General features: G+C 40.8%; 1 protein-coding gene across 3 annotated transcripts in view; it reads right to left on the bottom strand.

The window, feature by feature from the left end:
* The window catches only part of megf6 (multiple EGF like domains 6), a 53,728-nt gene extending 32,668 nt beyond the window's left edge, over nucleotides 1–21,060 (bottom strand). Inside the window, exons 1-14 of one of the 3 annotated variants that reach the window (XM_054795170.1) lie at nucleotides 20,870–21,060; nucleotides 20,102–20,236; nucleotides 19,884–19,993; nucleotides 19,643–19,747; nucleotides 9,236–9,358; nucleotides 7,039–7,161; nucleotides 6,038–6,163; nucleotides 5,781–5,903; nucleotides 4,401–4,523; nucleotides 4,035–4,172; nucleotides 3,818–3,940; nucleotides 1,606–1,728; nucleotides 1,273–1,506; nucleotides 1,072–1,200 (exon numbers count right to left, since the gene is read on the bottom strand). In XM_054795170.1, coding sequence (XP_054651145.1) covers nucleotides 1,072–1,200; nucleotides 1,273–1,506; nucleotides 1,606–1,728; nucleotides 3,818–3,940; nucleotides 4,035–4,172; nucleotides 4,401–4,523; nucleotides 5,781–5,903; nucleotides 6,038–6,163; nucleotides 7,039–7,161; nucleotides 9,236–9,358; nucleotides 19,643–19,747; nucleotides 19,884–19,993; nucleotides 20,102–20,236; nucleotides 20,870–20,952 — 1,798 coding nt within the window. In that variant the 5' untranslated portion in view covers nucleotides 20,953–21,060. Of the gene's footprint in view, nucleotides 1–1,071; nucleotides 1,201–1,272; nucleotides 1,507–1,605; nucleotides 1,729–3,817; nucleotides 3,941–4,034; nucleotides 4,173–4,400; nucleotides 4,524–5,780; nucleotides 5,904–6,037; nucleotides 6,164–7,038; nucleotides 7,162–9,235; nucleotides 9,359–19,642; nucleotides 19,748–19,883; nucleotides 20,022–20,101; nucleotides 20,237–20,869 lie in introns of those variants that run through there. The other 2 variants (XM_054795171.1, XM_054795172.1) reach the window with 2 other exon arrangements.
* Nucleotides 21,061–21,546: the final 486 nt, after the last annotated feature.

The following is a 21,546-nucleotide window of genomic DNA, read 5'->3' as shown; positions in this document are numbered from 1 at the left end:
AGTTCAGACCAAAGACAAAGTCATTAATCACAGGAGTGCAGGGGAAGAGCAGAGCCTTGCTTTTAAACCCAGCAATGGCCATCCTTGGCCTCGGGCTGGCTCTGAGCCCCTGGCCTTGATCCAGTAGCCGACAGATTGATTCCCCCGATGCTCTTTTGTTCAGAAGTCTATAAACAACTCCCCCACCTACGCAGAGAACCTGACGGTTTTGATATATGACGCTGGATCAATGCACGCAGTAGGCCATCACACTCTAAAATTGGACCACACTTGGCTAGGTAGCTCCATCCGAAGAGGTAGAAAAGACCGTGGTTTTGCAGGAATGTGTGTGCTCGTATGCATATTCATGTCCAAGAAGAAATAGTTGAATATTTAGTATGGCGACTATAAATTGCATGTTCTCTTCCTGCTGATTCACAATGATTTTCAAAACGTGAAACAAACATTTTTGGATTCCCATCAAAATGTTCTGGGCTCTTCCTTGGATCATGCTGCACTTTCACAAAGTAGAATAGAATAGAATGGGGCGGGGGGCTGAGCGACGACCCGGTGAGCGAGGCAGGTCCCAGGTCGGGATCTCACTGCCTCCCCCCCACCTTCCAGGCACTGTTCTACTCATGATTGGGCATGCGACACAAACTCAGGCTTGATCACCGCCTTTGACGAGGGTGTCTCGTCTTGAAAGGCCACAACAGCCACTGATTCAAAGGTACACTACTGATGATGTGTCCCAAAATGTACATCCTTCCCATGGCTGAGATAAAATTCCCACACCACTCTCAACATCCACGCCTCATTTATTGGCACAAAGGACAGTTGACCTTCAAGCCCTGTGTATTTACGAACTCGTGTTTAGCAGGGATCAAACCAACTACTGTACTAACATAAGCTACTTGGTGGAAGTAAAATATTTCATCTTGCATGTAAAAAAAAAATCCTAAGCATCCCATGGAAACAAATCTCTTTAAAGTATGTTGGAAAGTAAAGGAGGTGTTTCGAGCCAAGGGTTTGTGCTGTAAAATGCAGATGTGGTCGGCAGGTTTCTTTCTGAATATAAAGTGTTGTACTTACTCTCATTGCAGATAATGCCAACCCATCCAGGTGAACATTCACAGCGATCTTTATTTTCACCACAGACTCCATTCGCGCAGTCTTCACATCTCCAACTGCAATCCTCCCCAAAAGAGTTATCCAAACATACTGGCAAGAAGAGAAGAGTTATTTTTTATTGTCATTGTTATTGGTCCATAAATCTTTGTGCTTTTATTGTACCAATTTGGCTGTCAAATCGAAATTCTTCTAGTTGTTCATCGAGGCTCCCAAACTCTTCATCGGGGACACCAGTATGATGATTATCACTGCCGTAGCGGGAATGCAATGCTGCAGTGTAGTGGAGAAGCTGAGGAACTTTGCGAAAGAGCAGCTGCGGTAACCTGTAGACTTCCAGCTTCTCTTCATCTTCTTCCTCTTCCTCCTCATCTTCCTCCAATTCTCCGTCGTACAAAGCTAACAAAGGCAACGCAAAATGACTACAGAACAATGGACAGAAGATTCATGGAATACTTTTCAAGTTCAGTTTTAAGGAAGGAGATCAAGGTTACTTACAGATGCAGGTGTGCTGATCCTGATCCAAGCGGAAACCCTGTCGACAAAAACACTCATATGTTCCCAGGGTGTTGACACAGTCATGGTCGCAGCCTGACGTCTCCGCCAGACACTCATCGATGTCTTGTAGGATGATAGGAAAAAAAAGGGGGAGATGTTGCACAGAACACTCGTTATTTTACTGTTATGAAAGTAAAATAGCAATATGCAGATAAATGTTGGACGAGACCCTCTTAGTTCACCCTGAATCCCTTAATTATTCCCCTTCTAGTCTATGCTTCTGTCCTTCCAGCTTTGTAGAAACAGTTTGGGAAAGGCCCTTTGGTGTGACCTCAACCCTATCAAACACCTTTGGGGCAAATTAGAACAGGGATTGCTAACTGGTGGACTGCGGCCCGATTCTGGACAAACCTTGACCTATAGTCAAGATATCAGCATTTAGTTTTGATGTGGGGCTTTTATTTTGATCTGCGCATCTTTTTTAGATTTTATGGTACTGGTTGATCAGGTCAGGAAATCCAGTGACCACATGCATGCGAGTTAAGCCATCCCACATAATACTACTCAGCCAATCAAATCTGTGGATTGCAGGCAGTAAACATTGCAACTATAAGTACAGAGACAGGCAAAATAGAAGAGAAGCTAAGGGAAAGATACAGGGAAAGAAAAGCGAAACAAGTGAGATATACGGATAAATAGGACAGCGAGATGAGTGAGCGAAACAAGGAAAAAAGAGATATACATACATCCCCCGCCCGCTTGCTACTGCTAACCTCGCCATGGGGGAGGAGTGGAGAAAGAACAGTGAGATGAGTGATAGTAGACAACAGTAAAATAAATACGCACGGCGCTCTCTAAGAGGAAAGTGGACAGCGAAAATAAAGCTTTCAACTAGGGATGAGCGAGCACACCACTATCTGTATCTGTATCTGTTCACCCATCTAAGTTATCTGTATCGTATCTGTAGTTGAAGTGGGCGGGGCATACGCCAGAAGTGGGCGCGGTTTGACTGGAAATGGGTGTGCCCATTATTTGAAGTCTGAAATTGACATGGATTGATCAGAAGTTGCTATATGCAGGGGGATCCGGACCTCAGCTTGAGGAAATTTTCTGTATCTGGACCTATTTGAATTTTATTTGAATGTTCCTTAACGTGTCACACTCTGCTGTGACGCAAGCTTAAGGTATTTTCTTATTCTTTGTATTTACTTTGTTTTATTTACTGCCTCTGTTTTTGTTTCTGGCAGATGTCAGCAGTCCTGAGCTGGGCGTCGCTTCATCATCATCAGCTTCCTACTTATGCTCACCCGTGGCTTCCGAATGGCACTGCGAGATACTAGCTGCTGGCGTCCACCCCACATTTTTGCTGTTGTCATTAGATTGCTTTTTGGCCTCCTCCAGTGCCATTCGTTTTTTTCATATCTCCAGTTTAGTCAAGTTCTGCTACATGTCTGGTAGTTCCTACTGGCCATATTTGCCACCTATGTTTTATTACCTTTTTTGTTCCATTTTTCTTCACAGTGCTTTTTTCGTTCTCCATCACAGCACCATAGTCTTTTGTTATCGAACCCACTGAAATCCTTATTAAAGACTGTGACACTCTTATTCGTTGTCTCTGCATCCTGGGATCCCACCTACCTGCACTGCAGCTACCGAACTAGAACACAACCATTAGATTTGATTACCATTAGATTACATTTGTGGCCACCCTTCTGTTCCTTTCAAAATGGCCACCAGCCGCAAAATTGAGGGAATGCACTTGCCCCATTCATCAAGCAGCTATTTTATGGGCATTGAGGTGAAAGTTTTTTCACTCAGAGAATATGCAAATCCGATTTTCTAAATAACCATTTAGAAGGCCCTGCACCTACGCTTCATGAATTAACTCCCCCTTTTCCTCTACATTCAGTTCCTGTGAACTGGCTCCAATACAGTCCATATAGTATATACTGGATGAGAAAAAACAGCACTATTCTTTCATTTGACAATACAATTATTAAGATCAGGATCTTTCCCGATGTTTTTGATTGCACCATGGCCTTTGACAATGATTTACTTCTGAGGCAACAAATATATTCTGCTATTTGTCACAAGTTCTGGAATTGCCTCAGTTGCTTCAACACATTTTGGAATTTGCGTGCAGCATTACTGTCTCACAATACAGAAAGCACAACAAAGACTAGATAATCCTCCAACAATCCAGATCTCTTACCGTCGCAACTGCAGCCATCTGGATTTGGTGTGTGGCCGGCTCTACAGCTGCATTCGTAGCCGCCTGGATAGTTTCTGCAGAAGTGACTGCAGCAAGATTCCCCGTTGACACACTCATCACTGTCTACGAGAGGTATGCAGTGGTACATCGGACGTTTCAACAGACAAGGTAGAAAAAAAAAGCATAAGGGGTACATCATGAGGTTAAAAGAACTTACCTACACAGGTCTTCCTGTCCTGGTCGAGCTGGTAGCCCTGATGGCAGGAGCAGTGGGGCCCGTTGGTTGTGTGCTCACACTGATGAGAGCAACCACCATTATTCTTCTCACAGCTGTTAACAATCTCCATCTCAATGCCTGGAGTGTACAAATGTGCATAACCACAGAAAAAAACACAACAGCATTTTGGGCAAATGGGGACAAATGAGTTTGAATTTTATCATTTTTGGAAAGCAAATAAAAGATTAATGTTGTTCATGTGGGTTGTAGTTCCCCATTTAGAAAAGTGCTAAATAAAATGTCCAATTGTGGAGTAATTCATCATTTCTCTTTCTCAAGTGGAGTACACATTTTATCTTTACTCACGGTAGCACTGTTTTCCATCTGCACCAAGCTCAAAGCCCGGATGACACACACATCGAAAGGAGCCCTGCGTGTTGACACATCCGTGGGAGCACTTGTCACGACCTGAACTGCACTCATCAATGTCTGTTGGGGACAGGAAATGAAAATACACAGAAGTGCTTGATTGACCAGTGGTATGGTAAACACATAGAAACGTAAAACGAAAGACAGAAATTCAGGAGTCACACGAGGATGGATAATCATTTACATCTTGAACTATTTATCGGCCTCATGGACACAAGAATGTATTGGTGCTCATACTTGTACTCAACCTGTCCTACGGTAATCATGCGGTATGGGTGGTGGACTGTATGTTTATTTTGCTGTCACAGATTTGCTGTACAGGTGAGTGTGCTATATTTGTATTGTGGTTTTATTTTAAAGCCACCAAAAAGTACATGGTTTAAGAGGGGACAAAGAAGAAAGAAAAAAAAGTGATAGAAAATAGCAAAGGTCACATGAACGTTGATTGTGTTTGGGTATAGACAGGGAGAGAGAGGGCTGTAAAATGCCGCAACGGATGGTGAGAATGTCCATTTCATCGCTTGTTTGGTTGTTTGGCCGGATAAAGCGGGCTTTGAATCCCTAGGTACGTGCTCCTACATGCTGGCTAAAATGCGAAAAAATGCAAGAGACACGCATGTGTATTCTAATTTTCTGCATGCACACAGGAAAACCTTGCTCATAAGGGCAAGGCAGAGGGGGAGTGCGTGACCCTTGCGTGTCTCACAAGTTTAAAAGTACATTGTGTACATTCCGCAGCCACGACAGTGGCTCCTCCTGCGGCGAGCGACTCCTCCAGCTGTACACTCTGGTTCTCCCGACCTCGGTGGACACACGGCGGCTGCTCATATAGCCTATCCAACATTAATGCACCTTACCCGGCCACGTCGGGCGGCTCTTCCCGCTGTACATTCTGGTTCTCCCAGTGATTATAGCCATAGGTGCCATAGGAAGCCAGTACGCCCATCTTGCAATTGAAGTGAGTGGGCTGCACGAGCCTCGTACGACGCCCACACATGGAAGCCCCCAGTGAGTGAAACGTACGACAGCCTTACATGAAGCACACCTATCACGCACGAGTCGCACGCCGCACTCATGATCTAAAAACTACCAACGGAGGGCGAGAGGGAAGCACATGGTTGTCACGAATCACTTGCTCCGTAATTACGACACACTTGCAACCCCTTTGATACCCTACTTCCTCTATGTGCTGGCCACGGCCAACAAATTTCCCAAAATTCCGGAGCCTGTGTGTGTGTAACACGTATGTCGGGATGTAAGGCAGAAACTTCCAGGTGTAACCTAATAAAATGCCTGTTGACTGTATTGACTCCTCACCTTCGCAGTTCTTGCCATCTTCAACCACAGTAAAACCAGGGTGACAGCTGCACTGAACTTGGTCACCTGCAGCGAGACACAGCTGGGCACAGCCGCCATTACTCTCCTCACAGGCATCCCTCACTGATGTACATGCAAATAGAGACACAGTGACAGAGCCAGGTGGGGAACACATTCTGTCATGTACTGTATGTAGGCGGGTATCTACAGTCTATTTGGTAAAGCTCTCGGGTGAGGGGAATCAAACTATTACTTACATTCACAGTGTCTCCCGTCCGTCTTCAGCTTGTACTTCTTTCGGCATTCACATTTGTAGTGATTATTCCCCATGTCCACACACTTATGTTCACAACCACCATTTAACACCGAGCAAGAGTTTACAGCTTAAAAGCAAAAGAAACATATATATCCATCAAACAGTAAAATGGAATTCAAGTCAGGTACGGCTGGCAAATCCTCGTAACTAAACTGTCTTAACAAGAGACCGAGCGAGAAAACATAGCTAAAGAGACCTGTTTCTCATGGTTTCATCAGTGGTGGGCTGTCAGGGCCAGCAAGGCCTTCTCTGCTGGCCTAAACACTATCAGAAGCACTGACCCACATTGACACCTTAAAACCCTTTATAGTATTTCTTCCATGAAATTGTATTAAATTACAGCCTATTATCTTCGGTTTGGACCGTGTCTCTTGGCTGCACTGCTTCCACCACGTGTATGCGTGTGATCAATGTTTTTTTGTTTTTTTTGTCCAAACAGATTTCAGCTCCTATGTGCTGCAATGTCAATCTAATTTTCCTAGAATCGTTAATGCTGGACCATGTCACTTCAAGTATTTTAGCGCCGGGTCTATTTCTGTAATCAGATTTCAGATTCACTTCATAGTGACATCCTCTGATTGGTTGATCATAGCAAAATGACAAATAGTTGTTTTCTGCTTCTGCCATCTTACTAGATAAATATTGATTCGGAACTGCTCCACGTTTGTGAGATACTGCATATGTTACACCAACATTGTTTAATATTTTAAGTTGTGAAGTTGTTAGTTATGAACTCATGGACGGAAATAAGAATGTAATTCATGAGCAACATTGTCATAAATGTGTGCCGTTATTTTGTAGATTATTAGGCTAACTAGCCTAATTAGGGTGAAATTTAAGCTGCACAAAGCCATATTTGTAGAGATCTTCCTCTACTTTTTAAAACAACCATGTTTAAAATCGCATTTTTGAGCTAAAAGGTTAACATTTCTTACTGCTTACCAATGCATGTCCGACCATCAGTATGCATGCGGAATCCTTCACCGCACTCACAGTGATAGGAGCCTAGTGTGTTGACACACATCTGCTGGCATCCTCCGTTGAGATCTGCGCACTCATTCACATCTGAAGGCACATAAATGCACAAAAAAGACGTTAATAATAATCAACTACCTTCTGAATAAACGTGCTTCTGACTTCATCACAAACACGTTCTAATTGACAAACCAGTTTTTATTACTGCTCAATAGAGAAAGAGCCTTTAGAAATGATTTCAGTGAGAAGCTTGAAGCAAGATTACACTGAGCAAAATTTTCCAAATTATCTTGCTATTCAATACAAAAAAGTAGCGTCTGTTTGTGTCCTGCACAGAAGACACTTCTGCAAGAAAGTCTGCTCGAATGACTCCCATACTTCTTGGAGACGAAGGTCCAGACATTCTCTTGCATCTGGACAACACATCATACAGTATGTCCATGGAGTGTCTTCCCTAACTCTTGTACTCATGTCTCACATGCAGTAGGGATAATGATCATGCTGTAGGCCTACAGTATGTGCGCAAGGTGAGTGTGCAAGGGTAGCATGACACTGGAACCATGTGATTCTGTTCACAAAGTTCTACCACCTCTGTCCTGTATGTTCCTCAAAGGTCAAAGTAGGACTGTGTGTGTGTGTGGGTGTGTGTGTGTGCGCATGTGTGGTCTAGAACCGTGGGAACTGCCCTCTCCTAAATAATCTCAAGACTATTTTGATTAGCTTCTGTCCAATTATAAAAGCAAATAGGAGGAGTTGCGTTGCACAACTGCTGCTAAAAGCAATCACATTCATGAATTATTCCGTCCCATTCTTCTGAGCTCTTTTGTACGTTCACACTTTGGACCAGTTTCATGGATTTATTAGTCTTCTCATGTCAGGGGAAGCAATTCAGAGATGAACTCTAGCTTCTTTTCAGCAGTGAGGTGGTCTGTGAGACAGTCAGACTGACAGGTGGTCTTTTGACTGTGGATGGCGAGAAATTAAGCAATACTATCGGCCAATGAATAATGATCGCCAATTAAATTACATAAAGAGATAAAGACTCGGTGGTCTACAAGTGGTCAAGTGGCCTCAATCCAATGGGTGTACTGAGACGAAGCCATTCAAACGGTGCTTGGGTCCACTTAACAGCTAAAGTCCAGCACATTTGGCTTGTGTGAGCGCTCTGATTTGCTGGCACATTGGAAGAGGTGGGCCGGGGCATGCACATGCACATGCCGAGTCATCAAATGATTGCACTGTGATTGCTCCTCATCAGTTAGGATAACCAAATCCCAAAAACAAAGAATCTAGGTAAATGTTCTTTCTCCCTGCTGTTGGGCTTCATAGCCCAGGACCCCATCATCTCTTCCACATAAACTCCACCACACATATTTCACACAAAAACCAATAAAAGGAGGTCTTAACAGCAGCTGGGGCTGCTTCCGTTGGTGTTCTCCAGTGTTAGGCTGTAAGGCAATAAATTATAACAAAGTGACAATATCCTGTCTGAAAGGTTAGAGGTCTGGGGTTCTTTTTCACACCTGGAACTCTGAGGAACAAATGGGCCTTGGTAAGTCAGCATATTTCTTTCTGCCAGACTGAGAAAGCCAAGTGTTTCGTGGACAAGTTTAGAGAGCATCTGCTGACTGTGTTGTTCACTCACCACTTTACTGCCTGAAGTCTAGACAGTTAAACACCAGCAGGTCAGCCACAGCTGTAGAAACCTCTTCACAGTCGTCACATTCAATAGTACAGACAATTCTGAATGTATATGCTTTTGGACCCTCTTCAGGGAACCCTCACAGACACAGCAAGAGTAACCAAATTCTCCACAGAAAGACCTAAACACAAAACTACTAACCTACCTACCTCTTGTATTGGATCACATTAGATTGTTTTATGTATTCATAATGCAAAACATAGCGTTATGGACTCATAGAAAAGCAGTGAAAAGGCTTGACATTCATATGCATGAGAGCTGTAATTACTTATCGTATGGAATGTGGGAAGCTGTAACATTGAAGAAAGGCTCAATGCTCAACACCTTGACTGTTGACAACATAATAAGAACCCATTCGACTTTTCATTCATTAAAAAACTATGTGTTAATTAATAACAAACAGTTGAGCAGACATCCATATAAAGTGTGTACACAGTGGCAGTATGCGGAGGTTCATCTCACCTTGACATGATTTGCCATCTGGGCCCAGCTTACTGCCCTCAGGACACTTGCAGTAGTAGCTGCCAATGGTATTGCAACAGTATCCTTCACAGCCTGCTTTGTCCACTTCACATTCATTAACATCTGAAAGACAATAGGTAGAGTTAATACTTGTTGGCGTTGCATAAACATTCATGATTTTGACATAAATAGGTACATTCAGTGTGAAAATTGTTTCCAGGTTCATTTAGCTCCATCAGATGTGTTGTTGTGAAGGACCCAACTATTTGTACTCTGTGTGGATCTTATTCATGGAAAATAAAACTCACTGCATTGCTTATCTATTTGCTAAACATTCCTGAAGTTCCAGTTGGAAGTGTGTTACCCAAGTGATACAGTATAATTTTCCCATTACAAAAGACCCTGTGCAAAACCTCAAACAAACAAACAAAGACAGTCAAGTGGTGTCCTTTTCCGAAATCTATTATGATTACATGTGGGATTTTTTTTTACATGTGATTTGCATCTTGTGCAGAAATAAAAAGCATATGATTTTCCCAAATTTCTGAGCAAACTCAGGTTATTAGACCAACACTTGACACGGGTCCTAATTGCTTTCATATCTACCGTACATATTCTAGTCTCTGAAATTACACATACTAATTCAAAATACAGATACAAATAAGAATAAAATCAGCAGCAAAGAGAAAAACATACACTAACAAAACTAGATTTTTTAGCTGGACTCAGTACAATCAGTAAGAGCTTCCTGTGATCTATTATCTAGTTTGCATACGTTTAACATAGACTACAGAAGAAACATTTTGCAGGACCTCAGAAACTAAGGATGGGTCGCCTTTTCAAAAGTAATAATCAGGCCACACCCACCCTTTGTTTCTGAGGGCAAGCAGGGTCGTCTGGGGGTAGACTTGCAGTTCAAGCAAGTCCATTCTGCAGCTTGGATTTGTTTTGGAGGGTTCCAAGTAAGTTGACACTTACTTTGCTTACACAAATGCAGTCATTAGGCTGCCATTAAATAACATTAGACACCTAACCCGAACCACTCTCAGTATATTTCAAAATATGATTATTTGAATCTATGTTTTGCAGAACATAGCATTGTACCAGCATGATGACTCACCATTGAGTGCGCGGAGGTTGAACAAGCACATCCAGTTTCAAAGTAATATAGCAATTGTATGACTTCCTAGTACATATTAACAAGATCATACCGTTTCTGGGTCTTTTTAATATGCGGTTGCTTTGTCTGGGTTGTATCTCAATGTCACCCACAATCAATCAATAACCTGATCAACTCTATGCCAACTCTATGCGTTTTTTTATTATTGAGGTGCTGCCTCACCTGCCTCCACCGACCGCACGTCACTGGAGAGAAATAGGCCTGTGTAGATGGAGAAAGTTTTAGATCGATCTTTGAGTTCAGCTCATGGAAAACAAGTGTTACGTTCCTATTTTTTTTCTTGAGTGTATTTGCTGCCAAAAAATAGCAGAAGGCAAAATAGGCACATTGGGAGAGTAAAAGAATCGGCATCATAAAGCATCATTTGCAGCTTTATCAAATGCACTTATTTTCTTTGGGTCTGGTTAAATGAAAACGAAACTTGGAAATGTCACTACGGTATTCAGAAACATGATACGTTAAACTGCAAGATGTGAGCCGTCAATAAATCCACTAAAAAGATTAATGTGTCAATTATACAAATTCATAAATTCAGTTTTAACTACTGAATTGCATTTCCCAGTGCTGAAAAAGTTCATGTATTGGAGGCATTGCCAGCTAGGCCTGTTTTCATTTAGTATCACGTAATGCTTGACAACATATCACAGATAGTTATACCACTGCATTCACTGCATACATCTGAACATTACCTGTATCTTTTTAATCAACTCCTTTCCTGCTGTAGCCTACAACTCTTGTTTTAATGGCTGAATCATTTCCGTTTGTCAATTTAAATTATAATCAATATTTAAGGCCTTTGGTTAGCACATCAACCTCACAGTCTGATTTGAATCTCAGTTGGAATGTGTCTGAATGGGGTTTGAATGTACAGTAGATTCCCACTGTCCACAGGGGTTCCGTTCTCGACTTACCAGCAAAAGGGGAAAAAATGTGAGTCGTTGATACGCCCATAAAAATGTCTATATTCGCTCCCCTCCACACACACCTGCCATTCCCTCGCAACATAATCCTGGTTTAAGCACTATATATACCTCACACACCTATTAAATGCATTTTAACGTATAAAATGTATAGTTACTCCACTAATGAGTGATCATGTAACAGGATCGACATAACAGATGTCTTTTAAAGCTGTAACAGCATCGGAAAAAGTTATAGTTATCCCTCGTTTATCGCAGTTAATTGGTTCCAGTCCCGACCGTAATAAGTGAATTTATGCGAAGTAGGAGTCCTTATTTATGAATTTAATATTTTCATATAGAAAAACTTCTTCTAAATACAGTTTGTAACATTATTAGAGCCCCCAATACATGAAATAAGAAATTTAAGTCACCTTTACAATCGTATTACCCAATATAGTAGACATAATAAAAGAAGATAAGCCATTTAAGACATAAACAAGATGCTCATGTGTGTACTAAATGTGTTCTGGACGTGTGGATGATAGGAAATGATGTCGGGCGCTCAGCGTTTTTGCGCAACAGCCTGTGTTATTATTATGTATTATGTTACTATTATTGTACCTGTTCAAACCTGCAATAAAAGCCTGTTGTTCTGGCAATCAAGTCTGATTGTGTGCCTCATGGAACATTACAGTAACATTAACATTAGCATTCATCACGTCTTTGAATGCATCTACTGAATGCCTTATATTTGTATTTTAGTTCAGTGAAGATGTGGTGAGGGGCGACTGTGTATAAATTTGACTTTTGTTTTGCCTCACATAACTATAGTGGGTTCAAGGACCATCAAATGAAGTGCAACATCCCAACGCTTGGCGAAAAAAACGATATGAGTGAAGTATAATCATTGTGGGTTGGTACATGTATGCTGTACATTGTACTTGTATTATCACGTATTATATAAATGATTCCCAATTTAGGGTGAATGAGATGTGTTTTCTGTGGAAAAGACGGCAAATAAAATTGTGAATTTCCATGAATTTGTGCAAAATCCACTGTACTATGTGTGAGAATGAAGGCAACAAGAAAACAGACTGGCACAGCAAAGTGGAGACTGTGGAGTATAACACCGCAGTATCCAAAGGTAAGGTACAGCAACAAGGCAAGCTAATGTTGGCATGTGTGATTCTTCAACTGCAAGTTGTACCTCAGGATTCAAACCTGAGACCCCTGATCCCCAAGCCAAGTCCTTGACCCACTGTCCCCCTTTTCTTTGACACATTCACACATTTCTGCAGGCAACTTTAACTGTGCCTCACAACACATGGATCACTGATCTAATACAAATGCATGCATTTTCATTCCAGAGTCGATTGGAAAGTGCTGTTGTGAAGCTGCTTTATGAATAGAGATGATAACAGTTTCCCATCCAGTAACACGAACAACACACAGCTGCTTAAATGCTCTATGTTCTCTACAGACAAACTGATTCCAGATCCCTGCTTATCTCATAAAGTCATACTGGCATAACTTGTTCTTTACACTGCTGTGCCTTCAGAATTTCTCAAAGGATGTCTACTCTTTCTCCACCAAAAACAACCTCAAGTATTCAGGAAACAGACCTATAAGCCATTAAACAGATATCCAACATGTACAAAATCAGCTAGTGTCAATGATGAAAATAAGGTGTTCATTATTTATTCATAATAATTGAATTCATTCACTATTGCTGCTGCCATTTATGTAAGGTAATGTAATGTAAACGTCGTTACAAACTCGTAACGTCTGTACATCTGTCAACATGTTGTATTGTACATTAACTAGCACAATACAAAACAGCATACTCAATTACTCTCAAATTAAACTGAGCACACTAACCTTCAGGGAGCAGCGATCAGTCATGCAGGCCATTAACTGTAACCATCTCACCATAAATCTGCAAAAACTTTGTGGTGCATTCATGCATTTGTAGAGATATGCTTGTACTTGTTAAGTGTGTGACAACTTCCCTTCCATATGGCTGCCATTAAGACCAAGAGGAAACCTTGTGTTAACTGGGTTTTGACTCCTCTAGGCTCTGAACCATCTGTGACAGACCATGACACTGTGGAAACTGTGGATAGTAAAAACTGTATGTGCAATGATGTCGTGATGTGACGGTCGCGAACAAATCGGCTCTGAAAGCCGGCTCTTTGAAATTAAAAATGTCATTGGGAGCCAATTTGTTTTTTCCTCATCTTTTTTTTTGTTGTTAAAGGCGAATGTCATTGGTCGGGGTGTGTGGCGGCGTCTCTGTGTCCACTCTGAGCAGGGGGAGGGGCGGGGTTAAACACACGCCGTGGTGCTCTTAGAGCCAATTCGTTTGTGAGAAATTAGTATGAAGAGATTTGACCTATTTTGACTTAATTTGCCCATTGAGATGGGTCTTTGTTTTTCTATTTTATTTATATTATAACATTATAATGTATATTTTGTAGCTGCTCATTGAGGTTTAAATAAATCAATTTAAGTAATAAACATTTGATATCATGTATTTTTTCCATTTTCATGTAATTCACTTTACACAATACACATAATTTGGTACTTTGGTGATAAATTCATTTAAGACAACAACAAAAATTGGAGGAGCCACTTGGGAGCCAAAAGAGCCGTCTCTTTTTAGTGAACTGAGCCAAAAGAACCGGCTCTCTAAAAAAGCTGAAATTTCCATTTCTACAATGACGGTGTTTAGAACCAGGGTTGCCTGTGTAGAGCGATAGATGCACCATACAGGCATTGAGAAAGAATTGAACTCCAAAACATTAAGTAAGACAGCTGCAATCACCATAGGACTTCTGCGATAACAATACTCTATCGATAATAATGTAAGTCCCCTTACCTTTGAATACATACTCACCAATACGCCTGACTTACATTACTGTTAGTAACTTCGAGTTAGTGACTAATTTCTACCGGTGATCGGTGGTACACCGGTGCTTGCGACGAGTGTAAAAGGATGTGATCAAAGGTTCAGACAACTCCAAACATCTACACTACAACACCATCGGAAGCAGTTCACAGTCAATAAATACTGTATCTAATAACATGACAAAAATATAAAACCTTTCAAGTAAAATACATCTACTCACCAGAGATGTCAGTTCCCCCTCCTTAGTCAGCCATTGCGCGTGTACATGGCTCGTTGAACAGTTTTGCTCTGATCAACTAATCAGAGGATGGAAAAGTGATGATGTCACAGTGGGTTGAGAGGCAAAATCTGAAGTCTGATTGGATAAAAAAAAAAAGACAGCTCCATTGCTAATAGTGAGTATGTGATAGGGGCCAACACTCCTGATTCTCAAGGCCACGGGCAGATTACATTGATACGGCACAGCCAAGAAACGGTCTATTAAACGAATATAATAGACTGTTGGGAATAAATTAATATAATTTAATGGAACAAATACAACAGTAAATGTGCCTAAACGTAGGTCAGTGCTTCTGGTAATGGTCAGGCCAGCAGAGACAGTCTTGCTGGCCCTGACTGCACACCACTGGTTAACTGTATATACGAAACAGAGAACACCAGTGAGAAATTCATTCACTGAAATTCTAAAAAGCAATGGCTATGAAGATTGTGACATTTGCACAACACAAAGTTTTCCGTACAAAATGCTGCCCAAGTAGTGGTTTGAAGTGGATTTGAAGAAACACAAAAGAGGATTGCAGTGATCAAAGCCATGTGGATGCTGTCACTTTGCATCACATAAGACCCTTGAGATCAGGGTCCGATATTCCTGTTTTCTATGCTCTTGAGAGAACATTCATTCTCCAATCAGAGGATTTATTCTGAAATATCTGACCGACATGAATTGGAAACTTCTCATTTATGAATCACAACATACTGTAACTGCCCCAGGGATTGTGTTGTGGTTTTAACTCCTTTAGGAAATATTAAAGATCGGCATGCAATTTTTACACCAGTTGCGGTCTTATTCCGGCATTGCCAGTTGTTCACTACTATTTCTTTGAGTATGCCTTTAACTGTCATTACATTCTGATTTAATTCCTGGAAAATGAGTATGTGCATGCTTAGGACAGGTTGCTGTGTACATACACACTGCATATAAACAGCAGGTGTGTTTGATTTAGTAGCATTGTAAATCAGTCCTGTCCAGACATGATTGGGATGAGAGGTGAGACTATGGGAGGCAATCTAAGTATTAAGGTATTAAGGAGCTAACATACAAGTCATATAACTACCACTGCAAATCACAATTTAACACACAGTGGAACCTCAGCTAGTATATGTCCCAGTTAGTGTGTTTTTCGATTCACGGTGCAAATTTTCACCAAAATTTTGCCTCGGTTTGCGTACATTTTACCAGATAAATTAACATTTAAAGTTACTTTTACATTCACTGCAGACATGTTTTTGCCAAAGACACAATGTGGCAGCGGAATCAACACGGACGCCACATTTGTTTTTTTGCCACGAGTTACTTCTTGAATGCACAAGTGTTTCTTGCCGTCTTTATCAAATGCTGGCACTTGCAACTTTCTTTGGCTCCATTTTGGGTTATTTCTACAGCCGTGCTAAAAAAAATAGAGACTTAAGGTGAGAAACACAACTGAATTCAAGAAATAACTGATAAAACATCATTTCGGCCGCTTGTACGCGCAATCTTGTCGTTTCGGTCACTACCCAAAGTTCATGACCATAGGTGAGGGTAGGAACGTACATGGACCGGTAAATTGAGAGCTTTGCCTTTCGGCTCAGCTCCCTCTTCACCACAACAGACCAATGCAGCGTCTAATAATTTTTAATTGTGATGTGCAATGTTACTGCAACAAAGTCTCAAATACGTTGGCCAGTCATTCACAGTCAACAACAGTGTAATCACCGTGGGCATGAATAACACAACTTGGCAGAGAGTAATGGGAAGTGGCCAATATATTGTGAGTGCTGAAAAGCGGGGGAACCAGGAGCCAGGAGCGCAACTACTGTGCCTCCTTTCTGAGGGGTATGCAAACACATTACAGTGACTGTGTGACAATTCCACGGAACCTCAATCGAAATAATACATTCTCCCACCGTTATTTTATCCCATGATAGGTGGTGTGAAATTATTTTCTTGTAGCCGGCGTTAAAACATCCAGCAAAGAAGGCTTGTAATGTATTTAATGTGCTCTAATCTTGTATAATCTAGGATAAGAAAATGACAGCAGCAATGTAACAGCAGAAAACTGCAAATTTGATAGAATAAGAGAATTTAAAGTTTTTTTATTACAAAGTTTTGTTCATAACTACTGTATTTCTTGCAACCACTTGCTGAGAAAGAGTATAGCAAAATCATTCCTTCTATGATGACTTTTGCAGAAGGGAGCATAAATCTGTCTCGAGAAGTGAGAGAAGGAAAAACATGTTATCGTTACAGAAAAGCATGAAGTGCTTTGTCACTGAGGTGGAATGCAACCAGAAGAGGTGTGAAGAAGAAACTGTCTCTTTCTGATCCAATTTGTCACTCCAACATGTGAAAAGCAAATAGTTGAGGTCAAATCACACACAGCGGACATCTGCCTCGAACAAACGACACGTGCTTGTGACATGTCGTAGCAAGCGCATGGTCAGTTTTTACAGACAGAGGCAGGGCCTTCCTCAGAAACTGAGGGTCTCTGCAGTGTGTGCGTTTACTTGTGTGTTTGTCAACATGTGGGAGGTAGCAACCAGCATTCTGCAAAGCGAGTTCAGTGGGTTAGAAAGCTGTGTTGAGTGGAAAGCCGGACTGGTGTGGTCAGCGAAGGTCGCTCTATTTTAAAGCAGCTGTATCACCATGGTAAGTTAGGCTAAACTCAGGCCAACTCAATGTCCAAGTTTTCAGCTTAAAATCGGCTATGAAAATGCCACTGTTTCACTGTTTAACTCATTCGAAGATGGCGTCACCATTTATTGAGAACCTACGAGGTTCCCCAGGGGTCATGGGGAAAAAAATTGAAAAAAAGAGCATTCACAGATGATATAATTCATCTATAAGCGAGAAAGATTTTCAGCTGAATACTTTTTGAGGCAAGCACCAGGAATAAATATGAAAAATTACTAATTAGTCCAATGTTAGCAGATGCAAATGTCACAGGAGTCCCTGTGTGAGTACTCAGCCCGTCAGTCTGCTTATATTACAACATTTGCTGGAGGAATAAACACTCCGAGGCATCATTCAACTACAATAAATTTGTTTTATTATAACAATTAAAAGTCCGCCACAAAACACCCATCCAGTTGTCACAACAAGATACAGCATTTGGAAATATTTCATGAAAATGTAACATGAAAAAAGAAAGTTGCTGCTCCAATTGATTTATTTTTTAAATGGATAAGTGTTAATATGTCAAAGTTGTGCAATGTTGAGCGTTGATAAATTAAAAGACTTGTAGAGTATAGTTAGCGTAATAATCGTTAACTTGCATGTTCACGCGCTGCATGGAGGGGGGGGGTGGGGTTACAGTCACTAACTAGCCCCCAAAAACCCTCCAGATTATTAGAGTGCGTAAGAAAATACAGCCTGGCTTTGACTTGCTCAACCACTGTACATTTTACTAGCAGAAAGTCTTAACAGTTAAACCAGAAGCTTCAAAGTGAGCCACTGGCCCAAAAGAGAACTTCTACCACCTTTAACTGCAAAGAGACCCAACAGAGCATCCTCGTAATCAAAGCTACAAGCAAAGTCAAAGCAGACGTCCTGAGCGTATATACAAGTGATGCTTCAGAAACACATTTGGCCTATTAAGAAGTTCACATACTGACTAAGCAATGCTGTCCAAATAATGACCAACATCCAAAAGTGGAAAAGTCATGTGACTTATTTAGGTAATTAGAGTTGTATGCCTGTACTTACTATTGAAGGGACTGTATGCAGCAAATTCCTCCAGCTGCCTAAAGGGCACCAACATTCGAGCGTACAAACAGGGTTTTACAGGGTTTTTTTTTTACTGATAAGACACACCCGGAATGTACAAGAATAAAGGATGTGTGATGAACAATATGAACTCTCAATGATAAAACATTGACTATTAAAGAGTATGTGACCATCTCTCCTTTTTTACTTCCCAGACAGCGCAGTGGGTAGATTAAGTTGTGTTGGCTTGTGTTTGCTTGGCATCGTGGGTGAGGTAGTTGTCTGGATCACTGCATGTGAAAAGCTACTTAAGCCGTTAAAAGGTTGTCTCAGATTGACTCTGACTACTTGCAAGTCATGTTGCCAGCTTGTATGTTAAAAGTTAAGAATAAATACTTTGAATCCGGCCCACCAGATGCTTCCAAACACTCGGCGGGCTGGATTGACATGCACCTCCAAAAAATTCTAACCTTGCGTCAATGATGACTCAGATCACACAGCTGTGGTTGGTTGGCTTTTTATTAGTACAGTAAATCATTTCTTTTTTCCCCCCTCGCGAAAGCGCCAAAAAGTCCACCAAAACGAAGTAAACAATGGCGCTAATTGAGGAGCGTCTCAGCAAACAAATATGCACTACACAAATATGAGCAGTTATATGAATATGATATGAGCAACATGTATAATAAAAGTGACTGATGTTCCACATGAATCAGTTCCACCTTCAACAACAATCTGCATGTTGCTTCAGTCGCCATTGTTCACTACTACTACACAGGAAGCTAAATAGTTAGCGCTCTCGGGGAAAAAAAAAAGTCCCTGTCATTTTGGCAGAGAATTGCAAGTCACGAGCTCAGTCCCCGCCAAAGAGCTATAACAGGATCAAGATACTGTCAGTAGCATAATGAAGCCTTCAAGTTGTCATTTCTAATTATTCATTTACGGTATTATTTATCATATATCCTGCACTTTTTAATTACCCAACAATATTTTTGTCAACTTTTATTCCTTTATTTATTGCTTTATTTATAGTACTTACAAAAAGTTTGCAATTATTTGCCGATCATATTATTCAGTGTGAATGTAAAATGCACTTTTAATTGCACAATTGCACAATTTAATTTGACCTTCTCTAAACTTCTAAATGCACATTAAAGCTGAATATCCTGAACTTTTTTGGCAGTTGTGTATATTACTCTAGGGCTATCTGCAAACGCTATTAACTTCATTATTTCCCACATTTGTCCTGTTTTTTTTTTACTATTAAATGAATTGTTATACTGCTACAATCTGAACACAGAAAGTGAACAAACTATATGGCTGGATTAAGTGTTGGATTAAAAGAAATCTACTTCTTATTCCTTTTAAACATGTGATGTACTTCAATGTACTGTCACTCTGTGTGCATGTTCAAAATAAACTAAACCATGACAATTACCATTACATAGTAACTTACCATACTGGCATCTTGTCCCTTTGAAGCCTTCTGGACAATGGCAGATGTCGTCTCCATTCTCTGCACATCGACCTCCATTAAAACACATATTGGCACTGCATACCCCTGAAGGAATGGCATATAATGAACATCTTTGACTGTAGGGAATTTATAGTTTACTTGTGTAACTGCTAGCTGGAAAACACATGTCAAAACCTGCCCTCTATGCATAACAGTCTGATATTAAAATGCTAATACTCACTATGCAGACAGCCTGATTCTCCATCCCTTTGAGTCCAGCCAGGGCAACACTTAAAAACTCTATGGACATCTGTCCTGTACACCTGTCTGTATGTTGTGAAGTAAGTTGTCCTATGGAGGAGAAGGTCTGTCAAATGTCCTTCACAAGGTAATAATGGTTACATTTGACCATGAAGATGACAAATTATGCATTGGTGGAGAAAGTAGAGTTGATCTCACCTCCTCTCGTAACCCATACACCATCTGTGGCCTGTGCAGCCCTGCCTCCACACTTTCATCATGCGCGTAAAAGCCTGAACACAAGGCTGAGGGGCCACCAAAATAGACATCTCCCGGTCAGCGCAAACATTAGGCCTGTGCACATGAAGCACCAGCAATACAGACAAAGACAGACAGATCAAATAAAAACGTTTAAAATCTAAGCCTGTTAGTTGATCCTGTTCGCAAAAGAGAACTGTGAGGTCGATTAGACATAAACCTACACATGCTCCTATGCATTTTGCAATTTAATTAAAACTCTCTTCAAAGTGCAATGTCCTTCATTCAGATACAGACAAAATGGACTCCATAACCTTTAATTAAAAAAAAAACCCCTCTAAATATTATGTTCAGTCCATGCCTGCTCATGTGCACAGACTGGTTTGCACTGCCAAAGTAGTAAGCATTATCATGAGCAGTCAATGGTTGTGAACTATCCCTAACTTAGTCCATCTGGCTCCAATTCAAAACAGCCTCAAGTTAATTATAGGAAGGGATTTTGCTTTACTTACAATCAAGCCTAGCCCAGGAGACTATTTATTTTTTAAGGCGTCTGATGGAGAAAAAAAATCAATACATATACAACAGCCTATCATTTAAAATGCGACCCCTAGTGTACATTGGCTCAACTAAAAGAGAAAGAAAAATAATTCCTCAAATTAAGCAAATGTATATTGAGTAATATACATTATATATGCAATGCATTAGGTTTTAAAGCTGTGTACTTACATGCCAAGACGTAATTCCAACGATGAACCGAGGTGCAAGGCATCGAATAAAATCACACACAAAATTACAAAGTCTGTGAACATATTTTCTACCAGTTAGGAAGCGGATATATAATCAAAAAGTCGCTGTGAAGTCTCGAGGTCCATCAAATGAAGAACCTCCTGACATGACTCTTCAAAGGTGGTGCAAGCAAGTCCGCACTGAGGTCCCGACTTGAGAAGATGAAGGTCGACTTCTGATGTCAACAGGTTTTAGTGGCGGCGCCTGAACGCACCACCCACAGTCACACAGGGGCTTGCTCTCCTAACGTCTGGAAATTTTGACTTTAACCATGTTCACAGGTGTTTCATGCATAATTATGAGAAAATAAAGTCAAATTTATAAGCTATAGTAACAGGTTTTCCTCGGTCCGTTACTTTGTACAGGAATGCAACTTCACTACAAAAACGTAAGTCGAGACACATTGTTACATGTCGTCATGTGAATACATTTGTTTTTATTGTTAAGACAAATATTACTCCCCTATATTGTAATGTATCCTTCAATAAAACATTACATATAGATTCGCTGAATTATATTCTAACAGTGCGCGTTCGAAAAATGTGGTATCATACTATTGTGCAAGTGTATTAAATGTTCAGTCAGTGAGTTTATACGTAAAACTTTGACGGTAAAAA

The sequence above is a fragment of the Dunckerocampus dactyliophorus genome, chromosome 12, assembly GCF_027744805.1.
Source record: "Dunckerocampus dactyliophorus isolate RoL2022-P2 chromosome 12, RoL_Ddac_1.1, whole genome shotgun sequence".
NCBI lineage: Eukaryota > Metazoa > Chordata > Actinopteri > Syngnathiformes > Syngnathidae > Dunckerocampus > Dunckerocampus dactyliophorus.
Note: the sequence above shows the minus strand (reverse complement) of the source record. Positions and strands in the feature narration are given on the sequence as shown.